This window comes from Primulina huaijiensis, chromosome 6, assembly GCF_012295235.1.
Source record: "Primulina huaijiensis isolate GDHJ02 chromosome 6, ASM1229523v2, whole genome shotgun sequence".
NCBI classification, from domain to species: Eukaryota; Viridiplantae; Streptophyta; class Magnoliopsida; order Lamiales; family Gesneriaceae; genus Primulina; species Primulina huaijiensis.
Genome location: NC_133311.1, coordinates 14063948 through 14077477, shown reverse-complemented (window position 1 = coordinate 14077477; position 13530 = coordinate 14063948). Strand labels below are relative to the sequence as shown.

The 13530-nt window shown below is 34.4% G+C and overlaps 1 protein-coding gene across 1 annotated transcript; it reads right to left on the bottom strand.

The window, feature by feature from the left end:
• Nucleotides 1–705: 705 nt before the first annotated feature.
• LOC140979561 (protein transport protein SEC23 D) lies at nt 706–12069 on the bottom strand. Its single transcript, XM_073445005.1, has 13 exons — nt 11555–12069; nt 10607–10666; nt 5837–5890; nt 5590–5762; nt 5259–5445; nt 4937–5082; nt 4707–4861; nt 4420–4501; nt 4231–4346; nt 3174–3272; nt 1923–2046; nt 1292–1784; nt 706–1085 (listed from the first exon to the last, which is right to left on the bottom strand). Exons 1-13 carry the CDS (start codon nt 11877–11879, stop codon nt 871–873), a joined length of 2229 nt encoding a protein of 742 aa, XP_073301106.1. The 5' UTR covers nt 11880–12069; the 3' UTR covers nt 706–870.
• Nucleotides 12070–13530: the final 1461 nt, after the last annotated feature.

Genomic DNA, 13530 nt, shown 5'->3' with positions numbered 1-13530 from the left:
TCTTGAGTTGCGTGTGTGTCAGGTACTACAAGTACCATAGACAACAATTCAAAGTTGAATCATAAACCATCGATTCTTGTTTTGAAAAACAACATGTTGGGGTTCATCAAAGTATCATATTCTTATGGTTTGAGTCTTTTTTTGTATTCCATATGTTGCTTGATTTTTAAGTCTTAGGAAAATAAGACGTGTTTCATTGTTTTTATTTTATAAAACGATGTGGTCTGAGTCTTGTATCAAACATAACTCAGTTCTAAGGAAATATTTGGATGGATAGATTAAAAGAATAAATAATTTCATATTATTCAAAAAAAAAATCCACTCAAATTGTGTGTTTATTTTCTAAAATTATTGGTCTCGTTTGCATATGTCGTGAGCATGTCCAATCAATTTTTTTAAAAAAATACTCTTGTTAAAAAAATTGAAATTAAAAATAAAATTATAACTTCTCTGAGTTTTAACAAGTTTNATTTTTTGAAAGGGATACATGGATTTTAAGTCCTTTTTCGTATCCTTTTTTTTTTGGTTATTTTTAAGATAATAATGATTGATTACAAATTTTCGTCAAGTGGAGCCATATAAAAAATATTTGAGATTAAAATCTTATGAAGCTACGTTTTTAAATAACTATATATTTGCTGCATTTATGTTTTCCACTTTCACGAGCAATATAAATTCTAAAATACCATCGTCTTGGAAGTGAATTGAAGCCAGATCAATAGCCTTCTAAACAATATTTTAACAAATTACATTCAAAACTTTTGAATTCGATCCGATTGTCCATTCAACATCATTTCTCAAATGATAAAAATCCTTTCCGTGAAGGCAACAAAAGAGCTCCAAACACACGACCAAAGGTATATATAGCATCTATTGCTTTTTGTAAACTAATACACTATGACTTATCTCATCAAGAAAAGAAACAAAGCCCAGTACACTCGTGAAGCCACTTCCCTCAACATCTTGCTCCTCTATAAGATAGTTCTCGAACACCGTCGCATCGTCCTGCCCTCCCCTGATAAAAATGAGCTTAGGAGTTATACTCCTCTCTTGCTTTAGCTTGTTGATCGTGGTTCTTAACAAGCCTGTGTTAGAGAGTAGTAAAATTGTTAGTGAGCACCAACATGTTGAAAAGCAAGGCATAAAATAGATTTCGGGGATGGTTACCATATTGGGAACATTAAAAGCTAGATCTTCAAAAAATTACACACAAAAATTTGACTTTTAAAGTCGAGTGAGGGCACCGCGCTCTTAGTGTACCGATGGTAAAGTGATGAATGAGATGACTTACAGTCCTGAGGTGGAGGAAAAGCAATTGCAGGGTCAGCTGTGGTTGAATAAAATACAATGAGAGTTGTAAATGCATCGAGGAAAAATATTGGGCTGCCACTTGTTACGAGTGCTGCACGACTCAAGGAATGGCGAGGAAACGCTTGTTTATCTGGAGTTTCATACGATGTCAACAGCGGATATATAGCACGGCTAAGTGACGAAGGTTCAATAACACTGAACAGACACTGGAGATATATTCTGTAGTCTGGATGAACTCCTTCTTCATGAAGGCGAAGAAGTGGGTTCCTTAGCAAGGCAAAGACTAAGCGGGGTAAAGGTTGCAGCTGAGGGCATTGGGTGAACGCAATGTCAACATTAGCGGTCGTCATACTTCCTCTCGGGTATTCAGAAATCTTGCAAGCATCATCGTACTGAGCTGTAAGATTTACAAGCCACTCTTGAAGTGAACTCCGGCCCTCTCGAACTCCTTGCTCCAAAGAGGCCAAAATCACCTGAGAATAGTTATGCCGGATAAAAATGATAGGACCAACTGACAGTAAACACTAAAGCTAAAAGAACAGAAGTAAACTTGCCAAAACACAATCAAACTGGCTTGAAGCAAAGAAGAGTTTTTAGAGGCAGAATTTTACCTCGTGAACAAGGATAGAAAGAACAACTTCAGGATCAACACTATCATAAATCTCGTTGATGTTCCGTGCTGTTCCAAATTGTATGGTTCTGATTCTCAGTCTCCTTTTCAGGGAATATTTAGCTCTGTACACATTTAAAATGTTCAAACTCGAACTAAAGAAATGGAGGTGTAAGAAGTGTAAGATTTGCACAATTCTCCACAGGCAGAAGGTGCAAGTTTAGCTACAGTAGGGATAACGGAAATTGTCCTAGCAATTGCAATTACATCAGATCAACTTCAAAACTCCTGACCCAAAAATAATTGAAATTTCATTTGATTTCTCAGAAAGCTTTAGCACATTTCTAATTCAAAGATAGAAATTGCTGAACTCTTCAAGTTAGTTTCTTAAGCCATAAACTTGGATCAAAACAAATATTCAGCTTGTGTAGTCCAGTAACACTCACAATTTACTCAAGTATTTGTTAATTTTTGTTACATTGTACCACTCGTTCTGGGGTGGCACAGAAGATGAAAATATATGAAAAGTACATGATCATGTGCGCTGAGCCATATGGTGATACAATTTATTTTCTTGTTTCTAGCTGGTCAAGCACCTCTAGGTACATTCACTTTTTTTTAATCCGGAATGATTTCGGGCCATATGAATGTTTCCCATAATTTGATTTTTTACGGTTACACTTCTGTACCTAAGAACAGCAGTTTGGAGAGAAGATTTCACTGAAACGAGCAGAGATGGTGGATCCAGAAACAGAATAGCCCAAAGCTCCTTGATTCTGTCTTTTTAAATTCTTCGCAATTTTCTGTGTTTCTGAATTTCGTTTTGGGCTAATTTTTTTTATCTGGGAGTCAAGTAATGCTAATTCAAAATTATAATTTGATTGTTTTATATAACATTTTGATACTCTTTTCCAGTTATAGGCATTGTTTCCCAATGGTGCGAGCGGAGCATCATGCAAAATCATGCACACCCGTGTTGTGCTTACAAACGTCCTGCTTTTTTGTAGGGATTGGTTCAAAGTTATATTTTCCGAGTTGCTGTAATTGGAACACATGCCTAATAATTTAGTTTAATAATAAGTTGAATACAGCTAAGATAAGGATCGAATTTGGCTTCTATTTTGTGAAGCTAGAATTTTAACACCAAACTCCTGAATAAGCAGGTATATAAAGGACTGTATCATGATTAGACAACTCAAATGCACTTTAACATAAATGTACAAACTAATAAAATGCATCAACAGAAGCATACCTACTTGTAGGGCTTGAACCTGAAATTGACTTTTCAATGGGTGGCACAACAACAGAGTATTGAAATGCAATCTGCAATGTAGGCATTTCTTGGCTGTGTCTGCAGGCAAAATACGTACTAATCTATTTGCATCACACTGTTTTAAAAAAAGAAAAGAAAAGAAAAAAGAAAACAAAGAAGAAACCTGACACAATAAAATTGAGGAACCAATTACAGTTTTCCATCCATTCCAAGAAAAACATCATTTTATATGGTCCAAAGTTAGCACATGATAGCATCTATGGCACGATAAAATGTCGTAAAAACTTTAGAAAGGTTTTTCTTGTTTCAGTGTTCGGGAAAGGACACGGTGGGTGGGGATTGGTATAGTGACAAGAGTCTAGACATTTCAAGGCTTTTTCATTAGCCTTCCCTTTCTCCTGAAACTCACACATTGCTAGAATAATGCTTGCCACAGATCATAGAGGCACATGCTCCATTTATGATTGATAGAATGCAGGTAAAATTCCCTTGGCATTCCACTCTAACTCCTCCCCACCTTCACCAATCAGAACTACATGGTGAGCATCTTCTCCATCTAAACATACCGATGATAATAGAATGGTTACTCTAAGGATGACTGTCTGTCCTACCAAACTGCCATCCATCTAAATATGGGAATACAAAAAACGAAACCTTGGTTTCAGTAGAAAAACACACATTGCAACAACTCAAGCTTATTCAAAGTGGGTAAAGGGATTTTCTTCAGAACACTAGTAACATGTTCATGATGGGAGGGACTGGATAATGTGCTGTTTCTGGATTGTTACTGTCTCATTTTTTGGTTCTCGGTACCGTTTGCTAGTCAAATCGTACTGTTAAGCAAAATAATCTATCAGGCATTTGCTATCATCTGAAAATCAATCACTCATCGGGAAAAAAAATAATCTGCACTCTATTGCAGCATTGTTTTAAAGAACCAAGGAATAATCAGCTGACTTTGATTGTTCCAAACACAACCAAAATCACTATACCAGAGGAATAATGAACAGGACAAAGAATAAAGTATTTCTTTTACCTGGGGAATCCACTGTCATTCACGAAATCAAAATCATATGCATATGTGGCAAATGAGTCACAGCAAATAACATGCTGAACGTTTTCATACTGTGGATCAGGAAAGAAATGCCCATACTGCAGCATAAAATTGCAAGTATTAATATCTAAGTGAAGGACAAGAAATAAAAGTCGAAAGATTCAGACTTACCAAATGGCCAAGCTTAAATTCAGAAGATGTCCTTAAGCGCATAACACAATTGAACGCATATGGACGACTTAACATACGGTACCTGCAATCAGATCATGAATATAATATGAGTTGACAAAGAAGGTGAAAAAGAAAATACCTTAAATCTAGAACAGGTAAATACAAGGATTTAGTTCATTTTGTACCAAAAAAATCTGGTGCATCAACCAAGTATTTGGACAAAAACGTACTTATTATACCCTTCCCAAGTTGCAAAATAATTCTTGAAGTAGGTTTTCAACACTCACATGTCCTGAGGAAGTGTAGAATCATCGGTATTTGAATATAAAAATAAAGAGCCTCCACTGTCAATACTAAGAAATTTCAAAGATGCCAAATCAGTGTACTCATTCGTCACAGCAAATAGATCCACGCAAATGCCAGCTTGAACAGCAACAGCAGCCTGTTTGATATACGTCAACAATTAATTTCCAACAAACTTGGCAACAAAATATCTCCATTAGATCACAATAAGTACCAAATCCTTATAAAATGGAGTCTGCTCTGGGAGGAGAGCACAATCTGCGTCTTCTCCTTTGCTAGCATATTGCTCACCATAGCGTCTTGTGTCTAGCTGGCCAAGACCATAATCTGGAGGGCCAGATAGAAAGGCAAAAACTCTGGCTGCTCTTCAATTTAGTGAAACAAACAAAATGAAAATATTAGCGAATCTTTTAGCTGCTCAGACAGATAAGATATAATATAAAAATTCTCAATTGAGAGACATCCATGAATAAGAAAACTAGCCAATTTGTGACAATATACAAAGAGATTCAAAAGAATCTACATTGCCATGGTACCTAGTGCATAGGTATTTCCATATTCCGATCCAAGATATTTCAGGAGAGCTTCCATTGCAACTCCAAAACCTCGCCCACCAAGTAACACCCCATCTACTACTTGACCCGCAGCTGTTGTCCGTTCCCATGAAGTAGTCGGTTTTAGAGTTTCAAGAGCAGATGCAATACGATCCTTGCACGTGTCAACCTACAACAACGTTAATTGAACATCGGCTTATCGCATCAAAATTTTGAGCTGCAAGTAAAAGAACTAACAATATAAAGCCAACACTAAATAACCATTAAAAAACAAAGAGAAAGCTTCATTGCATGGAAAAACCAGCTAACATACAGGAGCCAAAAATGAAAATAATGGCATGACATCTTCAAGTTCCATTGCGAGCCCAACATGAGAATCAGGGTGAATAAATACATTCTTCACCATTGGTATGGGACCCTGAACATCATATAAGCCTATTTTATGGCTGAACGTTGCAAGACCAAAAAGCGATTCAGGTGCTAGAGCTGTTAAAAAAAAAACAGATATATCAGAATATCTACTTACTATTATAGCTCATACATGCAAGAAGATGACATACCTTCCAATGCCGCTAAGAGGGCACTTTTAGTAAGTTCCAAAAATTCTTCAGACGCTGCAAATTTTACACAATTCAGTGAATTAGAAGAGGCAAATAGTTGGTTAGCGGTTCATGGATTAAGTTAAAAACCACAAGCACTTTACTTTCACTTCTAGCACTGATATCTCATTTCATGGATACGGGATTTGTCCCAAAATTAGGTCCCACGACGAAATGACTGGTCATTGAAGCCCTATGATTAGGAATGTAAACGAATCAAACCGCTCACGAGTTATTTGGAGCTCGGCTCCGAAAAAAGCTCGTTCGAGATCGTTCGTTAATATTATCGAGCTAAGCTTGAACTTCAGGATATTCGGCTCGCGATTTCGGATCGTTTATCTTGTTCGAGCTTGGCTCGTCTACATATTCGTGAATGTGCTAATTTATATGGCTCTCAAGCTCAAGCTCCGCTCATTTGTTGAGTTGATGAATAAAAATAATAACACTAATGTATTTGGAATGATTTGAACACCAGATCTTGTTAAAAAAAGATGAATTTACGCTATTTAGCTACAATTACATTTTTAAATTTAATTTGCAGATCATTATACTAAAATGCTCTTTAAAACACAATAAATAAAATAACATAACAGAAATTCACCAACTTATTATGTTTTTCAACCCAAAATTTACACCACTAAGCCATGCGCTTGAGTGAATTTACACATTATTATAATAAAATATTATTTAAAAAACTAGCATAATCAATAAATAAAACTCAACAAAAACATACCAGATAATTCATTTAAAAGGACTGTACACATTAAAATAACATGAACTTGTAATATTAAGACGATTGCAAATTCAAGTAAACTTGTATATATTATGTCGAAACATTCTTTCAAAAACTAACATAATAAAGAAATAAAATATAATAAAATCTTATAATGAAATATATCGCATTGACATATCTAGAAAAATTAATTACATAATTATATATCATCAGGAGAATTCATAGAATAATAATATAACTTTATAGGTTTAGAATAATAAAATTAGACTTATCATTAATCAAATAAATTGTAAAACTAAATTTTAGTATGATTTATGAACCATTTACAATAAATAATTTTAAATCAATAAATTTGCTAAAACTAAGATATTTTAGAATAATATTTTAAATAAAGTATATTGAATTTATATTGATAAAAGAACTAAAATCTAAATTCTAAGATGGTATATTATGATGGTTAATTAAACATTTTATATACTAAATTGATACGTCATTTGACATTACCAAATATTTTAAGCTAATGATATCGAACTTATTATGATTAAAAATTAGAAAGAATTCATTCTTTTTTGATAAAATGAATCTTATTACGTCATGATTGGAATGATTAAAACAGAACAAAGGTAAGAAACGAATTTTATGATAACATGATAATAGTTTTGTGTTTAATATGTCTAATGAATGATTATTCAATCACTAAATGTTCTAATGCAATGAAATAACTGTTGGAGTGCAATAATTGTCCTTGCTGGGTAGAGCAATAGAAACGTAGCACTTGAGCTGTTGTTGTGGTTTAAAATATTTGAGTTGCACAATTACCACAAAATATAGGTTTTGGTAAAGCGGCAAGTACTCAGTCCTACAATTGTTACCAGAGTCAAAGTCATGTGTTCGATTTTCATTGATTACAAAGAGTGCAATTACTGGGAGAGAGATTGTTGGGGTGCAATAATTGTCCTTGCTGGATAGAGCAATCGAAACGTCGTGGTTAAGCTTTTGTTGCGATTTAAAATATTTGAGTTGTACTGTTACCACCAGTTATAGTTTTGGTAGAGCGGCAAGCGCTCGTTCCTACAATAACAATTCAATTTAAAACATCTAAAAAGAATAGAACTATATATAATGAATGATATTTTAAACTTTTAATAAATGAAATTATCTAAATGAAACCTATTAATGTATTGAAAATAACTACTGGGATCATACTTATATTTTTATTTATGAATGAAATAACAATTTAATTTTAAATATACAAAAAGAATTAGAATCATATACAATGAATTATTATTTTGGTAATTAAAATTAAATTATCCAATATCAATAGTTAAATACTAAAAACAAAATGAAATTATCGAATTCAAGCCAAACTCGAATATGTTCGAACTTTTTTTTTAGCGAACTCAAGCCAAAATTATTTTGATCTATAGTTCGTGAACAACTCGTGAACTTCTATTTAATATTTTTATGTTTCTATTATATAATATAATAAATATATTTTTAAGAATACTTAACTAGCTCAGGCCCAGCATTATCATCTTTTTTTTTGTTTGGAAACTATAATATTATTAAAATAGAAAAGTCGCGGTTACAGAGATAGTGGATGAGTCATCCACGGTACATCAACCTAATAATTAGTATTATAATTTTAGAGGTAAATAAAACGTCAATCCCTAACTAGATCTGATAAAAGTAAGTGATGAAACACTGGCACATTAGTCGTCCAATTTGTTACCCTGAATCTAATCTTCTCCCATAAATCATCCGACGAGTCTGCTTTGTCACTGAAAATTCTGTTATTGCGTTCCATCCATGTCGACCAAAAGATACAATGCACAATGATGTACCAGAAAATCCTTGCTCCCCTTCCAAATTTAATTCTGTTTTCCATGACAAACATGTCTCTGGAAGATGCTGGAAAAACCCACTCGAAACCCAGGTGTTGCATAACCCTATTCCAGATGCGTCTCGTAAAAGAGCAGTGTATCAGAAGATGATCTTGATTCTCCTCACTTGACTTGCACAATGTGCACCACTGTGGACCTAATACCTGACTCGGTTGTCTCTTCTGTAGAGTGTCACAAGTTTGCAATCTGCCCAGAGCAACTATCCAAGAAAAAACCTTTACCTTTTGTGGGATCGGTACTTTCCAGACGTTAGTGAAATAAGCTGAGAAATGATTATTAATATCTGGGAGAAAAGAAGAGTAAAGAAATTTGACAGAAAAAACACCCGATGAATCCCCTAACCACACCCTTGCATCAGCCGAACCCACACTCAAAGGAACTGACTCTAAAATCCCTAAAAGGGTAGTGTACTCTCCCAACTCGACGTCATTCAACCCTCTTCTGAACCTCACATCCCACTGAACAGCCGAATCACCCTGAGTACCAGAGACCGAGTAAAAATGAGCAATTGGTTTATTGATAAACGAAGAAAGTAGAAAAAGGTGAGGAAACCTATCTTTGAAAGACAACTCACCCACCCACCTATCCTCCCAAAACCGCAATAGATTCCCTCCCTTTAGCACCGTACCAATCAAGTGTTGACAAGAAGAATGGGACCGAGAAATAAACTTTCAAGGGCTTCTGAAAGTCGAATTTCTTGCCTCCCTTACATCCCTTCCATTATTCTCAATCTCACTAACGTTTTAAAACTCTAAACCCTGAAGAGTGAGCGCCGCTTCTTCTTCTCTGTTCACGCGGCCTCTCTCATCGCCTTTTACATTGTTCTCCGCCACTTCTCCTTTAGAGTTCCAAACATCTCTTCATTGTTTGGTGTGCTCTCTGCTGATTATCATAGGTCAAAACTCAAAGCTAAAACTCACATTCGTCACCAGCGATTTCACCGATCTTTGCTTCACAATTTACATGATTTCAGAGCATCCAACAGTTTTTTAGCAATTTTTTTGACAGATTTGATGGAAAACATGCTTGAAAATTCTCTTTTTATTATGGGCTGTCCGATTGTTTAACAGATTTATTGTTAATTGGTAGTATATCATCGTATTTCTATGTAATTGTGCTTTTTATAATTATTCTGGATCTATATTCTGAACCAAAATCGAGCTTAAAATGGAGTTTTTGTTTTCGAGCTGTTAACCTAGCAATGGCCGAAAAAGCTCAAATTCGAGCTTGAAAATTTCGAATCGAGCTCGAACTCGATTCGAATTCTCTTACGAATCAAACTCAAGCCGAGATAGAGTCGAACTCGTTAAACATGATAAACGAGCTTTAAACGAACGAGCTCGAGCTATTCGCAAGCTTAATAATTTCAAAATGAGCCGAGCTCGAACCGAGCTCAACCTATATAAATCTTAAATGAGCCGAACTCGAGCCGAATAGCCTCGGCTCGGCTACATCCCTACCTAAATGACTAGCTTTGAAGCCAAGACTTGTTCCCGATGAATAGGAATTTCTAGAATAAGATTCAATAGATGGGCAAAGAGCTCTAATAGCAAAGTCCCAAATATAACATCATATTAGTCCTAGATTCATCCCCATATGGAAAAGCTGGAAAAGGTAAGATTACCAAGAAGAAGGGAACAACAATCGTCAGCTAATCGAAGATGGACATTCAAAAGGAGTTTATATATGTCAGATTCATGTTCCGTAAAAACCGAACCAATACACTTGGATAAGTGCAATTTTATTTCTGTCACCATTCATTTTTATATTTACAATGAAACTCAATTAACATTAATGGATATAAAGGACTTCCAATAACAATGTAGGTATATTCCTAACTCTTCTATCTTCTAGCCAAAAAATGAGCACATAAATATGACAGATCTAACATATGGTTTTCATAAAATAAATTTCCATCAGCATAATTGCTCTCATCATTACTGTACATTCAAGCAATCAACAAGAAAATCCTCGTTCACACATTCAGTTCCAAACCATATCGAAGAGAGTAGAATCTCAGTGTTACCAAAAGATAATGAATAGGAAATAACCTAGAGCAGTTATACATTACCACAACTTAAAACAAAATCTTACAAGAGAGGTCAACTGCGGCAACATAGACTGGCCTTGGCTGCATTTCTTCTGATTCTTCCACTGCCACCATAAAACAATCAATAAAAAGTTGATCAACTACAAGACTTAATACATGGCTACTGTTGTAGGGTCATCTCAACAATCAATCTCAGAAACCCCACATGCAAGGTGAGCATGCGCATATTCATGCAGCTCTTTCCAATAATATCATTAATATATTACTGTATCCAAATCTTTGTACACTATATCAGCACACGCCAATCAATTTATGCATGTGAAATACGCTCTCCCCAATGACAGAAATATTAGAGCCAACCTACTGTCTTCCTTAGCAATGCAAATTGTTGCCACATCGTTCAATGCCTTTACAAATAGATAACATTGCAGCACACAAGTGAACACCAAGAAGTACCATAGATTCAAACCACCAAATATGTCCAAAAAACAAGTATAAAACACTCTGATAATGTAAACCCTGTTTATGCTAGATCAATATTGACAGAACAATATGTACCTTATCAGATCTCATCAAGCCAGAGCAACAGACTGATAACACAGTGACACTTAATGAACATCTAATAAAATGATACAATCCCACACTACCTAGTGGCAAACAAGCATTAAAATGGAGTTAAAGTGATCAGCTATAAAGCTGAACAACTATTCGTGGGAAAGAGATGCAGCGTTGCATCTGCCTTTCAAACGACAAAATGTACCAATGCTACAGAACCATGAAAATTTTTTTCCAGCAAGCAGCACAACAGATTCCTGGGTCCACCAGAACAATTCACACCTCACCCTAACGGAATAACAAACAATTAACTCTGCATATAGACCCAACACTATGAAATTGCACCCTCATTTGTACTGAGCAACACTCGTAACCAGCTCAAATTACATAAAATGAACTGAAATAAAGAGTTGCAAAACGAATGATGCAGCAATTACGTGGTATCTCGAGGTCAACAAAAGACGACATATTTTCTGGGCATGAGTCCGGAAGTGAGTATCTAGCTATAGACTGAGCTGAAAGCCCATTTAGTGTGCCGCAGAGTATGCAGCTCCATGACCATTGATCCTGATCACAGTAGGTATTGTAATAGCCCCAGCAATTCTCGCAGCGCGGTAACAACTCCCCGCCGGACCCGTACACCGGCGGGTTCCCGTTCTCATCCTTCGCGGCGAAAGGCATCAGCGTGATGCCCCACGGCAAGCCGCACTCCTGCTCCCTCGGGTCGGCCGGAAACCGGGTCATAGTCGCCCGAACCGCCATTGCCGATCCGGATTGTCTAGAACTAGTATATCCGTAAAATTGTGAAAAGCGAAATTGAATCCAAGGTAGGGTTTATTCCAGGTTTTAATTGAATAGAGTTGGATTGGATTTTGAAGGGCACGATGGCGCAATATGGTTTATAAAACGACGGCACTTCACAACCTGCAATCGGGAGAGGAGGGCGACCCAAGTCGCCCGTACACATAAGAAGAGCCAATAGTAAATCGCCAACTCGGTGTCAAAATTTTTTTTTTTAAGAACACCCACAACAATAAACATATCTCCCAAATATTTTAGCACTTGACATCTAGTTATGAACCAAAAATTTCACTACTCAAATATTTAAATATTTAATTAATTTTATAAGTTTTATAATAATTTGTATAAAAAAAATATGTGTTGAATAATTGTATTATTTTTGTTATTTTTACAGATTCGATAAAATAAGAATAATTTTGGCTGGAAAAATGATAATGAGATTATTCTTAAACATGTATAAAGTTGATTTAATGTCCACAATATTGAAGAAAAACATGAGATAAAATTATTCCCACAATTAAGCTCAAATTAAGCAACAAAGTGAAAGTGATGCCAATAGAATTATAGTTTTACCAAGCTTGAATATTTTGACCATATTTGTCAAAATCCTTGGTAAACGAATAATAAAATTTACCACAATTCAGAAAAATCAATTATGAACAACATTTGTTTTATGTGGAAAAATCAAATCAGTTGGGAAGATTGCCAAAGATGAAGTGCAAGATGCAATAAATGTTTGAGTCATTCATGAAGAAAAATTGCATCGATTATATGTATAAAATAATATTTTGTTTTCTCTTGTCTCCCCAAATTAACATATAAATAAGAGTGTATTGTGATGAAGGAAAGCATCCCTCATTCTATGAAATAAACTTTGATTTCATAATTTTCTTTCTTTATTTCTTCACTTTAATAAAATTATCATGTTAAGAACATATTTCAAGTTCTTCATTTCTATCATGAGTAGCTAATCTCTCAATGTCGAAATGAAAAGGTGAAGCTCTTGATATGATAATAAAGTAATTATCTTTAGTTACATTATTTAATCTTTATTTATTATTTATGTTATTTTTAGTATCTTTTATTTAGGATTTTTATATCATACTTATTAGTGGGAGTTTTGATTTATTGATACTATATGTTACACTAAATTTTGGTACCACTTAAATATTAGTTTGGTATTAACAACAATGTAAAGTGATTATCTTGATTTATTATATATGAATATTATCATAATATTAAATTTTCGATATCATTTAAATGTTAGTTTGGTATTATCAACTATTTAAAGTGGTTACCTTGATTCGATGTTTACAGAAGATATATAGTTCAATAAATACTTGATAACATTTATAAGCTTTGGTGTATTTAATATATGAATAAGAGAATAATATATGATAATAATATAAATAATGATTGTTTAATATATTGGAACCATTTTACAAGTGGATCCCAATTATATTCATTTATTCTAACTTTATTTAAATATCAATAGTGAATCCTCTAATATCGACTATTTAATTTAAAATTTTGAACGTATAAAAATCATCACTTAAGGCTAAAATATTTTTAAAAAAAAAAAACAAAAAGACATCATATTGCCCTTCTAATT

Coding starts and splice junctions, on each gene's coding strand:
- LOC140979561 (XM_073445005.1), bottom strand. CDS start 11,879: ATGGCGGTTCGGGCGACTATGACCCGGTTTCCGGCCGACCCGAGGGAG. Junction 5,446..5,589: donor TATTTTCATTTTTGGCTCCT/GTATGTTAGCTG, acceptor ACGTTGTTGTAG/GTTGACACGTGCAAGGATCG. Junction 4,862..4,936: donor CTCCATTTTATAAGGATTTG/GTACTTATTGTG, acceptor TATATCAAACAG/GCTGCTGTTGCTGTTCAAGC.